At 33.1% G+C, this 16,115-nt stretch overlaps 1 protein-coding gene across 1 annotated transcript in view; it reads right to left on the reverse strand.

Annotated features, from left to right (window-relative positions):
• Positions 1–299: 299 nt before the first annotated feature.
• LOC129946887 (uncharacterized) overlaps positions 300–16,115 on the reverse strand; it is a 64,655-nt gene continuing 48,839 nt past the window's right edge. The window contains exons 3-11 of the mRNA XM_056057255.1: positions 9,132–9,344; positions 5,438–6,256; positions 5,197–5,376; positions 4,814–5,140; positions 4,261–4,753; positions 1,702–1,803; positions 1,471–1,638; positions 1,339–1,403; positions 300–1,274 (exon numbers count right to left, since the gene is read on the reverse strand). Of these exons, the coding sequence (XP_055913230.1) occupies positions 1,159–1,274; positions 1,339–1,403; positions 1,471–1,638; positions 1,702–1,803; positions 4,261–4,753; positions 4,814–5,140; positions 5,197–5,376; positions 5,438–6,256; positions 9,132–9,344 (2,483 nt within the window). The 3' untranslated portion in view covers positions 300–1,158. The remainder of the gene's footprint in view (positions 1,275–1,338; positions 1,404–1,470; positions 1,639–1,701; positions 1,804–4,260; positions 4,754–4,813; positions 5,141–5,196; positions 5,377–5,437; positions 6,257–9,131; positions 9,345–16,115) is intronic.

The raw sequence follows: 16,115 nt of genomic DNA on the forward strand, positions 1-16,115 counted from the left end.
AAAGCTGAGAATAATGCTACTTCGAGTATATCCCAACTTTGTGGATTTCTTGTGGATCTTTTTAATTCACAAACGTCATAACACCCGTATTTTGCATAAACACTTATAGAATTTAGCATGTTTAAAGTTTAATCAACACAAAAACAAAAGCTAGTCGATTACCAAAATCGTCGGTCTTCGCTAATTGGCTGCTTAAAGAACATCAAAATGATCTTTCATAGAAAGACTGTGTATAAGTCAGGAAAAAAACTCTTTTCATCTTCATCAAAAATTAAAATCAATTAAAACGCTTACATAAATATTATTTTAGTATTATTAAATAATTATTTTTATTTCTAAACATTTAAAGAAAATAATTATTTACAATTTAATTTTCTAATATTTTTGTTTTCCTTAACCTAAAAGCCAACAATATTTAATAAATTTAGTTTAATTATGTATTTTTTTATAATTTAAAACAATTTAATTAATCTTAGATTAATAAAATAATTTTAAAAAAAGTTAACTAAATTCTTTTAATTTTAATGTTGCCATTAATGGCACATAAATTATACGAAGTGCTAATTCCATTTTTAAATTGAAATAACAATTTTATAATTTTGTCTAAAAAATATTTTTGTTTTTCGTTTTTACAAATTTTTCTTTCTACTTTCTTACAAATTTAAGTTGACTTTTTTTTCTTTTGATTCCACCAATAACTTTGGCAGGGCTATGATTACGTCGACCCATTTTAAGTGTTTATTACGTTGAAATCTAAGAAGATTCAGAGGGGTGGTGGTACTTAAAATAGGCCAAGATATTCATAGTTGGACACTTTTTCTTTTCTCTATTAATAACCAACACAAAACAACAGTGCCAAACTTTATATATTTTTGTGAACAGTTTAAAATAATGTTTTTCTTTTTGAATAATTTTCTTATTTGTTTGCTTTTAATAAATAATTATTTTTTTATAAATTATTATTATTATAAATATTGAATGAATAAATATAATTAATTGTGAACAATGAATTTTTGTTTTTGTTTAAAAGATTTTTTGTTGTTGTTTAATTTTCTACATGCGAAATTAATTAAGGATAAGACTAATAATATTGCTGTTTTATTGCTTTTTTGTATATGTATGTTCTTGATCTACATTTATGGTAATGACCATAGTTGGTCAGTAATGACCTCCACTGTGTCGATGGTCTCGTCTTCCATTTGCCGATTGTTCACGATATTCTCCACCTCGACTGCTGCTCTTGTGATGGTGATGATGATGACGTTTCTTTTCACCTTAAGATTATTAAAATTTAAATATAGAAACAAATTTATAAAGGTTCGAAAGTTATTAAAATACCCTTAATGCAAACATCAGAAACAACCAGTTCTGAATTGTCCCTCAAGCCGTAGTCTCGTCCAACCCTATTTTTGTATCAAAATAAAGACAGTTTTAATTTGTGTTCCTTAGGAGATTTAATATAAAGTTTACCTGTCTAGATTTTCTCGAGATCTTTGTATGTTCTCTCGCATGTTATCCCTTGATCGGCCTTGACTTGGAGGCTCATGGTTTTCCTGAAGGTTCTTTTTTCTAAGAGCATTGTGGGAACTATTTTTCGAAGCAGATTCATGAAGATTTTCCCACGCTTGGCGGTAGTATCTGGATTAAAAATATGCATTTAGTTAGTTTAGAGATCTTGAACTTCTTAGCAAATATTCATACCTATTCAATCCATTTCTCGAACCTGAAGTGGAGCTGTCAAATGAAGCTACAGTGTTACAATCCGGCGAAGCCCTATGACGATAGTGATGTGTTGTACGATTTCTGCAAAGACAATTTATTTTACGTCAAACATTTTTTCGTTAATACAATAATTGTAAATCCAAATTTAAATTAATTTATGAAAATCCCAAGAACATAAAATAAAAACAAAAGTGCAATTTGGTGTGGGAAAACTTTTTAACAATAATTAATATAAATTTTCATCGGTGCAACTTGTGTGTGATTTGTATGTGAATGTGTCTCGTGTCAGATGCAGGCAGCAAAAGAGTGAAATCTTTTTTTTTTTGATTTTTTGAATTATTAAATCTTACATTTCATATGAATGGCACGTTTTGAGTGTATGGCAACTAATGGTGGAATCAACCTCACTTCATAAAGGCGGATTGCTAAAATATCCCGCTCGGTTACTATATGCAGCCCGTCCAAATGTACTAAAATCACGTCTAGCGAGCTTTTGATCGTGGAATGGCAAAGCAAGGACATTGTACAAAAGCGTGGGTGTATTGCTATCATAAATGGCCGAACTAAGGTAGCCCGTTCTGACGCGAGAATTAGTTATTTCAAGACGCTGACACTTGCGATGATGTGAGCCATTAGGTGTGCTAAATTCGATATAATAATATAATATAAATATAACAGAATAGAACAGACATTAGATGGTGATTTGTATTTTTTTGTAAATCAGAAAAAAAGAAAAACATTTATATTATACACTTAAGAAAAGTTAAATGGTCTTCAGAGACTTTTGTTAAAAAGGTGTAAAACTATTTTTTTTTTAAATGCAACACAAAATGGCATCCAATGCATGCGAGGAATAAACCTTCAAGTAATAATTAATAACGAAAAAGCCAATAATTGTTTATTGAAAACACAAATATTAGAATTTAAATGTGTTAAAAATCGGTGCAAATAAGAAGAAGAGAAATTCGTAAAAGAACACAACCTTTTCTGAATGCAATCTTTATAATTGAATTCATCTAAAAGATTGCATTCGTGGAATTTACTTTAAGAGTTGGAATTTACTTTCAAAGTTAGGCTTTAAATTTCAAATTTAATTAATTTGATATAAAAACATTGCAGACTTTTCCTCTAATCATTTGACTGCAAGCAATTGATTGCATTTATTTGTCTTCAACGTCATTAGCAATTTCCTGAGTTATAAATATTGTAAGGACTTGAAATCAGCCAACGATTTCAAAGAATTGAACAAATTAATAAATAGAATCCATGAAGTCTCAAGAGTGTAAAATGGTTGGAAAAAGAAATTATTGCAATGGTTGAATTAAACACTTAAAGCCTTAGTTTCAAAGAAAGTTAAACAATTGCATTCATCTAATTAAAGCATTTAAGGATTGCATTTCAATAAAATTTTAGGTTGGACAAAATATAGCAAATTTAACCATTTATGGCTTTAAAGTATGATCCTGCATGGATGTCTTCTTCTTGTTTTTTTCTCATAAAAATTGGGTCCATATCTTTACAGTTTTAATTTTACATTTAACTTCGCGTGAGACATCTAGTGGCTTGTTTTAAAATGATATGTCATTTTGATATTGACAGTAGTTTGCTGTGATCTGACAGAAAGTCAGAACAATGTTTGTAAATAATCAAATCGTATTCCAAACATTTTTTGAAGCCCAAAAAATTAGTTAATCAAAAAGGGGGGTTGTCGAAATAAAGCACCCAGAGCGATGTACCGAACAACATAAACTCTTCATCGATCTCAAATGATCTTAATTAATCGCTGGCGAGGTCCAATTGACTCAGCAATTTTAGGCACTACTTTCACAAAAAAACTTTTAAACTTTGTACTTAATTGAAATTGAAGATATTGCACATTCAATCTTTTGCGCTCCGAATAATGCTATCAGCCACCTTGGTAAAGTCAATTAGACGCTTTAGAGTCAATATCATTCAAGCAATTCATTAGGTAAAGTATTGACCCACCAAATTAAAGTAACGGAAAGTTATTTGAAAAATCGATGTCCAGAAGACTCACTCAATTTCATAACTATGCTCACTTGAAGCCCACTATGTTATGTCTAATAGGGCCTCAAGAGCTCTCTTCAAAGTCGTAGTTTATATAGATCAAGGAGTTTTTTGCATGGCCATTTTTCAATTAAAAAATATAGAATTAAAAAAATTGTTTGTATTGCTCTTCAACAATAGAACACAAGGGAAAAGCTGTTATTAGATAGAAAGCACAACATGCTTTTGCAAAGTTTTTTTTTAAAAAGACCAGACTTGAAGTACAAACAACTTAACTTTTCATATTTGAATACTTAAAATAAAAACTCTATAATCTATAGGCTGTTAGAAAATGTCACTTATTACCATTTAATTCACAAATGGCCGATGTCTTCTGGGGCCCAAAACGTGCCGACTACTTTATATAAGAACATGCTACCCGAACGCCGCCATTAATATAAGGTTATACAAATTTTAAGCTCCACATTGAATACATGCATAAAAGTTAAAACATTTGATCTGAAAACTTACCTCCTAACAAGAATGATGATAGTTGTTATAACAGCTGCTAAAAATACAAATCCACCAAAAGCACCCAAAGCAACAATAGCACCAAGATTAAGTTTAGCCTCTTTTCCTTCTTTGCGTTCGGAATTTTCCACAGAGAATGGAACATTAACATTTGGTGATTGATTTTGTTGAATATTGACACTATCGGATATTTCATTGTCTTGTGGATGAGCATTGAGAATGATGTTCTGGGTGTTTCGAGCAGGAGTAGTAGTCTCGTACAATGGAGGCAATGGACGAACTTTTGTTGGTACACTAGGTCCAATTGTGCTGAACGGTGGAATTGCTGTTGATGTTGTGGTTGAAGTAGTTGAAGGAGGTCTTGGAGATGGAGAAGATGATGGAATTCTATTCTTGGACACAACAACCGGACGAATTACTCGCTTGGGTGGGAATTCTTCTCGCACAGTTCCGGGTACAACAAATGTGACGTCTTCATCATCAGTGTCGTCTACTGGAGGAAATTTTGTTGGAGTAATTAGCCTAAAACTTTAGTTAAGAGCAAAATACTTACGTTCACCATTAATTTCGACGATTGGTGTTGAGCTTATAGAAAGAGTGGTGGATAGAGTTGGCCTTGTTGGTCTTCGGGTAGCAGTGGTCTTGGGTCTGAATGTCGTGGTTGAAGATGTCACAGGAATAGTACTTGATGTCTCGAGTTTCATGCATCTAGGAAGAGCACTGCTCCACTGTCCAGAGCTTAGACAAGTTATGAATCGAGGACCTTCCAGGCGATATCCAGGTGGACATGTAATCTCAGCCTTTGATCCGTAGAATGTTCCATTTGGTGCGGTTATGATGGTGTTGTAGTAATTTCCAGGCAATGTATCACATTCAACAACTAAAGAAAAGCGTCATTAAATTTAAATTTTAAGTTATGGGTGAATTGAGACTTACTCTCGCATCGAGGTGGAGGTCCATTCCAGCGTTCATCAAAGTCACAAGTGAGTAAAGCCCTTCCGAGCATTTCATATCCTTCTTGGCATTCGTATTTCACCAAACTAAGATATCCAACTGTTCCGTTTATCAGATCGTATGAGCCATGTGGTATGGAGGCAGGAAGTCCACATTCAATGTCTACAATGACAAACCCAAATCTAGAAGCTATACCACAGTAAATTACAAATTTTGTACTTACATTTACAAACTGGTGGAAATTCATTGTAAAACCCGGTTTCTAGACAAGTTCTTGTGGCAGGGCCAACGAGCAAATGGTTGCTGTCACATGTGTACTGCACTTCGGCACCCACTTCGAATCCGTTCGGTGTGACCATTGTTGAATTTGGTGGCTGTTCTGGACGACCACAAGTTTTTGGTTGATGTTGACATATGAAATTCAGTAAAGTGTTGCAGTTGGTATCGCTCCATAGCCATCCCTTTGAACCATCAAACCGAGCACAGTCTTCATCACCTCCGGGATGGTTCCAGAATGATACAGTCACCTCCTCACCATCAGTCCATTTCCACAAATTACGATCGTCTGCATCCCGAATAGCACCCATCCAATACTGGGAACTAACATCACTGCGATGCCTTCTCCACAGCTCCCAGCTTATGAAACCTTGCAGAGCAGGATTACTTTCACTTATCAGTGTGCCACCTCGGGATCTACAGAAGGATAATGCATCCAAGAAGTTTAACGGTTGACGATTGTAGAAAATATAACATTTTCCATTGTACGATGCCAAAGCGCCTGGTGGTTGGTCCCTAAATGTGGGACAACGTTCGATGGGCAGAGCTTGATCAGTATAGACAAATGCTTCACAGATTGATAGTTGATTTGGTGTACTATTTTCCAAATGAACTGATACAAATGCACCGGGCATTGGTGGGTTGCAGGGTAAGAAAAGAGGTTGACCCTCATCGAGTGGTCCGGTAAATCGATTGCAAATAGGGTTCGTTCCCAAATCTGGTCGATTATTTCCGACGCGCACAACAATCGTTGCTGGTTTATTATCTGGAATAGAGAGAAGAAATATTGAATAAAATGTATGGCTCTAGAAAGAATGTACAGATTGTATTTCGAAAATTTTGTATAATGTTTATATTCCAGTAAAATAAGGGTTTCACTTTTCAATATGCAGTAAGCTGAAAATTCGTGTTACCTCTCACTTGGCTTTATAAAATTTCGTGTCTTTGACTTAAGTTATAGACCCCTAAGAGTTGTATCCTTGACAATAATAAAGGTAACAACATCACTGCAATAGAATTTAAAAATAAAAAGCGAATCACGCTTGTTTAGGTGATACATATATAACTTACGATGCAAACACGAAACCTCATTAAACTTCACTTAGAGCAAGTGTTTTAGCATTATTGTCACGGGTTTTACTGTTTAAACTCTTAAATCATTTCTTAATCATCATGACCATGTAGCATTCCAGAAATGATTGGTGAGTATATAGAAATTTATAATTCCGGATATTTTGATAATTCATCAGAAATATCAGTACTTTAGAAGAAAAAGCGTGTAGAGGGTTAAATCACAAAATCTCAGTGGTCAGCAGTGATCACTTTTTCGGGAAACAATACTGTCACGAAACATTTCTTGCTAAATCACAATTGCTTGTGTGATACATCATTTTCGAATGCCCAAAAGTTTCCTTCAGCAAATTGATTTGTTGGATGCGTTACGTGGACCGAACATTTTGGTAATAAATTCGCAGAATTTATAAACATTGTTTAGGAGTAAGCTAATTTAGCAAATTAAATTGAGCAGAAACCAAGTGACAGCTGTAAAATTCAGTGATTTTATTGTTTGAATGATTCACGTGGAGAAAGCAATCAGCCTCTCATGTTTCGTAAGGGACCTAATCCATTATAAAACGGAAAACCAATTTTAACATAAATCAAGTAACAGCTGTAAAAAAACACCAACTCGGAAAAATATTGCCAAATTTAAAACCACATATCTTTAAAAAAAAAACACCATTAATAAGGTCCGGCCCAAAGAACAACGTGAGTGTGAGTCTAAAACCGAAGCATACAGTGACACGTTGAAGATCATGAGGTTTTTTTAAAAAACAGTCTTGGATTTAGTGAGCCCCAAATTCAACAATTCTACTTATTAACGCAGCCTCTAAGGTGAAAATGGGCGCACCATAGAAAATGATTTTCAAAGAAAATACGAACACTTTTGATGCATTTTCAGAACTCTATATCACCGAAAATAATACGTCGCTTTAAAAGTAGTAGCCTGTTTGTAAAAACGGTATAATACCATTTGTGGATTACCTTATTCGAATAAACGACAATAAATCGACAAACCTAGTTTTCATCGAGTTTTGAGCGACGCAAAATGTTTTGATTATTTACATCACCAATATTTCGCAACAGCTTTAATTTAATTTCATACATCATAAGTTTTCCTGATACTGACATTGTATTTAAGATGTTTTTATTTTTAATATAATAAATGTCAAAATATGACAGCTCCAAAAGTGACAGCTGTCAAAAGAGCGACGTATTCGATATAAAACCTCTTATTGGAAAACCCTATACTTAACATTTGTTTCTATAAATTCAGTTACTTATTTGTTGAATGCAAGATTAAATATTTCTTTAATATCAAATTCTACCTTTTTTTATTTTAATATCTAAAAGTTAATTAACAGTATAATATGAACAAAAATCTATTTAGAGAAAAAAAACACTTGAGTTCACGCGGCCACGGAAAACCATCATGATCTATCATAAAAAATTTAACGACACACTAGCTTCAAAAAAAGATTGTATCTCTGATTTACGATTGCACAAATAAAGTGGTGAATTGTGATTTCCGTGTTACTTAATCTGTTTTGGTTTGGCCATTATAAGCTCTAAAACAACACAAACAAAAAATTTCCCTTTCTACATTTGCCACATATTTCATACATTTTACACATATTACGTATTTCCCATTTACAGTTCGATTTGTTTATGTCTGCTCTCAAGGAAAAACTCTGCAATTAAATTATAAGAAGAGAATTTTGAATTAACTCACAAATACTCGAAAACGAGAGCATTAATCGAGGGGGATTAATCAGGAATGAAATCGAACTCCCCAACCGCGACAATCACCACCAACAACATAACTTCCTAGGAAATCGATTGAAAACAAAATGAACAAAAATAAATAAAAGGAATAAAAGTACATAAATCCATGCATGTCTGGCAGTTAATGGGATTTGGGTAAATGGAAAAAAAGACTTAAATGAAAATAAAAATGTTTAAGCCGAACGACATAGCCCCAAAGTGCGTAATCAAGTTGCACCTCCTCAGGTTTGGTACGATGGAAGGTACCTCCAAACGTCACCATCAACCAAACCAGCAACACCAACAACAACAAAAACCCAACTCTGGAGACTGGAGGCTTTTAAACAACCAGCCATAAAGGCACTGATGCCATTTGCTTTACAGCTATATGATGGCTTTAATGGCGATGGCGTATCAATTTTCCCCCGAGACTAACGACGACGACGATGGAGACCTTTGGGAGCGAATGGAAAATCTGCGAATAAGTTGTTGTCGTAGGACTGCTTTCACTTATGCCCAACAAAACACCACGAAAGTCATTGAATTATTATTCAATTGCCTGTTACTTTCACTTCGCTTCAGAGACTCAGTCTTAGTTATGGGAGCTGCTTCTCATCGCAACAAGTCCAAAATACCATGATCCCACTATGTGAGTACTTGTACTTGATATCCCAAAGAGTAGCACCTCAGTTTTTAGATTTAGGAATATCAAAACTATAATTTACTACCACAAAATTTTTGTTGATCAAATTTATAGTGAAGTGATCTTTTCGTATCATTCCTAGTTGAGTCTAAAACGTATATAAAAATAAACTTACCACAGCATGATTTTCCGAAATCTAGGCGAACGAGCTGCACCATGTACGGTTCAAGCAGGTTCACATACCACCATGGGGAGCGCTCTGATTTTGTAAGCGAACACGTTTCCGCACTGAAAAATGCGGATGTGGAGCCATCGATTGCTTTTTGCGGTATGCCTGATCCTTCTGTTGATATTTGCATTGGAGCTTTCCCGGCAGCCACATTGAGAACTAAAAATAAAAAAAAAAAAACAAATAAATCAACATAAGCATTTACATAAAGATATAAACATATAAATGAAGATTAATAGATTTGTTAAACGAAATCCAAGCTATTAAAATCAATAGATTGATTTATAAAAAATTAGAAAAACAAAAACATGTTTTAGGAGTTCACCTAATTCTGAGCTTCTTATGCTAACTGAAAACAAGTTCCATGCATATTTTGTTCTAAAGGGGAGAATTTTGAGATGAATCAGGTATAAAATATTTTATAATGAGACATTGATACCGTAAATTATTTTAATTTGCATTGAGAAGTGGGTCAACTTATGTGAGTTCTAGATAAAATAGAAGTGTTTTAGTCGTCATTTTCATAAAATGGGTTCTGAACATTTTCTCAAAGACGATAAGAGTTGAAAGTTTCATTTGCATTAAATCGTACATTTTACTGTTGATTTTGTTTGGTTTTGCAAAAGTATGGGAAAAGGTTTTAAGGGCTTGAAGTAAGAGTTGATTTTGTTTTAATGAGAAAATACAATCACACAAATTATAAGGGTTTTTATTTTTGAGTAAGGCAAAGTTAAGATTCAATTCCTGGAATTATTTAAAGGACTTACGACTTAATGACTTAAATTGTGGATAAAATATGTAATTAAAAGACATTCGGAAAAAAGTCAAGTGGAAATAAAAAAACATTCTTTAAGCTTATGAATTATTCGCATATCGATGGAAATTGGTACCGACACTAAAGATATCGTTATTAACAAGTGATTAAGTTTATTTTTCGCAAAATCCCATTTTTTGACTATAACTTTAGAACGGTAGAGGGGCTTAGAATTGTATCCAAACACACATAACAAAATATTGCGACATTTCAAAAATAATATTAATTGTTAATTTTATAGATATTTTTTAAAAGCAGTTGTCTTAGACAGTATTGTTTTCTACAGATCTACTTTCTTCATTTGTATTTAGTGGTACTTTTATGCAGGGTATGGATATTTTTTGGAGCCGATATTGAATGTGAACCACACCTAAACGTCAAGTTTCTTTTTGCATTTTATTTGATTTTTCTTTATTTTAGACAAATTCAATTTTAACCATTAAAAGATTCTCAATAAAGCAATATGTTAAAGTTATTCAGTCTTATTATGAAAATGGGCATTCAAATCATAAACTTCATGATTTTTTGAATCAATTTAATCGTCCAAATGGTGCAAAAATTTGAGCAAATCGGATCTGTAAAACATATGAAAACACCTATTCATGCTCGCACTGCAGACAATAGATCAGCTGTTCGGGATTGTATCGCTAAAGAGCGGTCGCCCTCAACGCGTCGTCGTCGTGACCAAAAATTGTAACTCTCACTTTCGTCGTTGATAAACATTATGCATAAAGACTTGCAAGAACTTAAGCAAGCCTCTTGATCTTTACAAGCGTCGCTAATGGTAAAAATGGGGGTAAGAAATGGCAACAGTTATTATCTTCATCTTCAGTTATGAGGAACATTTTCACCTCAGCGGATTCATCAATAAGCAGAATTGCCGTATTTGGGCCAATGATAATGGAAGACTGATTGTCGAAAAACCAAAGCGTGACTGTTTGGTGCGGTTTATGAGCTGGCATCTTCGTTGGACCGTATTTTTACCAAAATGAACTAGTTTGAAGACAATGCTCATTTTATGGCCCGAATTTGAAGGTATGAATGTGGATGATATGCGGTGCCACACAGCTAACGAAACAATGGCTTGAATTCAGGGGCCGAAAAAGATATGACAATAATTTTGTAAATAATTTGTGTTTTATTTTAAATTTTACCACCGCTTATTTCTCAAATCCTTCCTAAAAAAAACCTTAAAAACTTTGTATGGATTTTTTTTGGCTTTTTGACATTTGATGTCCTGAATGATTCAGAGGCGAAATGTCTTTTTTGACTGGGCTAGAATATTACAACATCAAGTTTTAGCTTTGGTACAGTCCACATGGTCAGTCTTATCAGCTTTGTCTATAAGTTGACAAAGATCTGTTTATGTTCAAAGTATTACTTTTTTATTATTGACTTGTCTAGGTTCAATCAATTTTGTCACGAATTGGAGTCGTTTTGCTATGAGTATTGGTAGATAAATCTTTGTTGCACTACAAAATGTGCGATTCTTTTCCAGTGAGTTTTAAAAATTTGAATACCGTTTTAAAGAGTGTAAATAATAGTAAGTTCCTGCTTGAAAAATGTCAAAAGTGACGTCTTGAAAAGTAAAATGAAACCTTCTATTGTAAAACGTTTCGTCAACATTTGTCGATCAGGTTGAGGATTCAGTAATTTCTACTGCTTCCACGTCAAAGTCGAGCAGCTTTAATCTTCCATTTAATGATAAATTTTCTATTTCTATCTCTAACTATTCCTCCCGATAACTAACTAACAAGTTAACATTAGTAAGAACATTCAGCAGTGTCCATTTTTTTTAACGATATATCTCCAAATTAAACACAGTTTTTTTTGAGTAAAAACAAGGAAACTCAAATTTCTTAAGGTCGCTTCATCCTACCCCATAGTTCATTCGGAGGAAGAGTTACCTGCTTTGCAACAGTCAAGGCTCTAATGTCCCCTCATTCAAGGACATATTTTTTTTCATCCCAATCTTGATAATAATTTGTCCCTTGAATATTAAAATGTGTTCATTCTTGGTGCAATAAATGACGCCTATTGGCCTCATCCTTCTTTTTCCTAGGAAACCTTTTGCTGTTTAGAAATTCTTTAAATATCAAAACCAAGCGAGATAGAAATGAAAATTTGTTCTAATTACTAGTCTTTTGCCACTTAATTACCTTTCCGAAACTTATCCCTGTATAAACTTCCGTTTCTTTAACTATATTCTTATTAGGGTAGATTAAACCTTAAAGCAGTGGTGTAGAAAATGTTGTTTTTTTTTTTGTTATTGCTGTTCAAGTTTCTTTATATTTTTGTTGTGTATTCTGAATGAATACAAGTATTTCAAAATTCGTTAAAGGTTTGAATGTATCTTGTTCTATATAATACATACAACAACACAAACAAGGCAAATTTCGACTGACTCAAAACCCCATTAGAAACATTAGGATCAAAGAGAATCCTTTTTGCGTGTCGACTTTTCTTTTAGTATTGTTGAAAAACATACAAAAAAAATATAATATAAAATAGAATAATATAATAGCAATTGCCTTTTGAAACTCAATGAGATCAAAAAGTCGTTATAAGTTGTATAATTTTCTGTTATGTGTACTCACTACATATGTATGTTCATGTAAACAGAACATACAAATAAGAAAAGGTGGGTGGGGTGTTGTTTCTGTTGATGAAAACATATCCTGACCGGAGGCCAAATACCACTAAATGTTAACCTTTTTGGCCATAATTCTCTTCCCATATAACGTACTATATGTATGCATGAATGTCTATAGTGACAGCCCTGTAGATATGGGTTAAATTTAATACTAGCCTACGAGTATTGTGGAACAAGACGAACAACGGATGGGTATAGAAGGTATGGCAGGTTAGGAAAAGTTTTGTGTTTGAATAGTGCTTGAAAGTTGAAACTATTATAATTCCTTCATGATGGGAGGGTTCAGTGTAATAAGTCCCGCGGAAATATTAAATCCAAGTAGAACTCCAATACCAAAACAACCCTCATATGTGGATAGGGCTTTTAATTTAAACTGAATTGAATTTAGCAATATAAACTGAAAAATGGAAGGGACATAGCCATCATAACTTTCTGAGTGGTTTTTGAAATAGATATTCTTATATGCCACATTATGTTTCACTTTCAACTCTATTGGTAGAGACAAGTTTATTAAACGAGAACTTTGAGTTGTTAAAATTTCTTACTTAAAACAAAATCTGCTAGATTAAATTTCGATTAATAACTATATCGCCATATTTAGATCCATGTACATTAAAGCATTGTGATACCCTCCAAAGTATTGAACTTCCCCGAAAATAAAATATAAAAACCTATGATGTATATGAATTCTCTTATCCTAACCATTTAGATGGTTTCCTGAAATCCCTGCCAGATCTTCAAAACTATTGAAGAATTTAGAATTTAGAATTTTCGTTTCTAGTGTGGCACATTGCTAGGCGTTGACACAGGAGGTGGGCTGTATCTATCTTTGCACATCTAATCGGTGAACCATTTTCTTGACCAATTTGTATGCTCACAAATGATCCTAGAGACTTTTTGTCCAATTGAAAAATCGAATGCGATCTAGTTTTGTCGACTTTGGGCTAAGGATTCTTGAGAGTAGTAAAGGTTTCGAGACTTTCCTATCTTTCATTGGTTTTATGAATTATTTTGTTTGCCAATCATCTGTTTAAGTACACAAGAAGAGGTTTCTATACGTCCTGTCTTGAACAGCTAATCATTTCTCTCGTTTCCAGGCACATCACTGTGACCTGCTATCCAGCAGAGTCTAATGTTATTCTGTGAGCTGAGAACAGTCAATCCTTGGCGACAGTAATAAGCAAGCTTCGATTTGATTACTCTGGCGGAAATCGACTTTATTTCTGCTTGAGACATGTTTTGAAGCGTTTGTCACTGAAAATACCTTGGCTTGGAAGACACTGCATGATTGAGTGTTTCAGAAAATAAACCTTCACCTACTTCCGCATCCGTTTTTGAACTGTTCCACTTATGTGTGGGACATCGTTCACCCATTCGTTCTTATCAGGAAAGATAGCACTAAAGGGTTTATTGGATTTCCAACATAGAGCCATGTATTTTGTGCTTTAATTGTTCCCTATATATCTATGAATAGTCTGCGTGTGCTCAATGTAGTTTTTCAGCAATTGTTCTATCTTAGCAGTAAGTCACTGTTTGCAGAAGTTTTTTCTTTACATAAAGATCCAGGGGTAGAAGATTGAGTAAACAACCACCATAAATCTATACATTTAATTGAGGGTTGAATAAAACTGTTAGTCAAAACTTTAAGTCTTAAATACAATTTATGAAACAAAATAAATGTGGGCGGCGAAGAAATAACTTGGTGTTGCTTAAGAATGAAACATTCCAATTTAAGTAATGGGATGTTTTTTATTTTTTAAATTTCAAAAGATGGTAGATTCAAAAATGACAGGTTCCCAAATAGTGAACAACTCAAAATTGAAACTCTTATTGAAAAACTCTTAATGTATGTTTAATTTGAAAATTGTTTCTGCACGTCTTGATAATCACGTACAAAGGTATTTGCGTCTACATAAAATTTTGTTTTATCCTTTTTTAATATATAATTTTCCAGGAGCCATTTTAAGGTTCAGAGAAATTTTAACATTTTTATTTTAATTGACCAAATTGAATACAAAGACTTTCAGTGCAAACTCAAAAACGCTTAATACTTTAAAAAAATTATACAATTATCATAAACTAAGTTGTCATATAAAGGCAAGCAATGAGTTTTAAACCAATCAGGTACTTTTTTAAAGCTTTTGAATAAAAATGTGTCAAAGAAATATAATTTGATGTGCATAAAAATTTAACTCGTTGTTCGTTCAAGAAATTCGAGTCCAAAAAATATTTTACAACTATTTTTAGGATAAGTTTAAATATTTTGTTTTTAGAGTAAGTTTGAATAAGAACGTAAGGTGGTTCAACTTAAGCATTATTACACTTTTTTAAAACTATTGGGGGAATACTATTGGGAAAGGTTGAACACTCATCATTCAACGCAGATAAAAGACCAAGGACCGTACTCTGTAGCACAGGTATGTGACTACAGCTTGTTTGCGAAAAGGAGTGAAAATTATGAAAATATACTTCATCAGGGCTCTTAACAAATGACTCACGGAAATTTGTTGCGAAAGCGTTACAGATATCAACAGTACAGTTTTATCAAATGAAAGGTTCTTGTAAGTGAAGTTAACTGGAAAGACATCTAATTTTTTCTCTGAGTTTACAACTTTCCAGCATTTTTTAGGATTCTCTTTCAAAGAAGTGCCCATATCAGTTACAAAGCTAGCATATACAAAATAAGAAAGAGACTTAAATTTGTTAAAAAGTTCAACATAAAGAGAGAAGTTGGTTGGAGATAGAGTTTTGAGATAAATGTTTCATGCCTTATTTCTTTCGTTAGGCCGTAAACGCAATTCGTTCGTCTACCAATGGTGGCTAAAGTTTGTATTTCTTGATTTCTTTAAAGGTTCATTGTTTTATAAACAATAACTAAGGATCTTACAAAAAGTTGAAACTGCTTCGTCTTTGTTAGAAAATGCTTATGTATCAGCAATTCCAGAAATGGTTAAATCTTCAGACAAGAGCTGGATATAAGATCTTCTGAAATCAAAATTATAAAAGCAATCCAAGGAATAACTATGTTTAGTAAGGTGATTACTTAAATAAAAAAAATTACCAAAGGCGGTGATATTTATCAATATAAGTAATTCCTGATCTAGATTCTAGAACAAGAGTACTTAGAGTGTCAGAAGAAAATACTTAATCAGAATTTGATTTTATGAATTTTTAATACAGCTTGTTTGCTGTAAGTCAGTAAGTGGGACTTTATCGAAAAGAGATAGTTCCAATTGTGAAGAAGAAGGAGAGGCTTCAAGACAGAATTCGTCTTCGGATAGAATCCAGTCAAAGTGTGGTAAATCAAAAACACCTAGAAGTAAAATATTGTTGTCTGCGCTGGATAAATTTATAAGAAAGTGTAATGCCAAGGAGAGATCGTTATAAACAGACTCCAAACTTTTTGGAAGAATGTAGTACATTTAAAATAAAAATAGTCTTAGTATGTACTATTATTTTTACT

Source organism: Eupeodes corollae, chromosome 2, assembly GCF_945859685.1.
Source record: "Eupeodes corollae chromosome 2, idEupCoro1.1, whole genome shotgun sequence".
Lineage (NCBI taxonomy): Eukaryota > Metazoa > Arthropoda > Insecta > Diptera > Syrphidae > Eupeodes > Eupeodes corollae.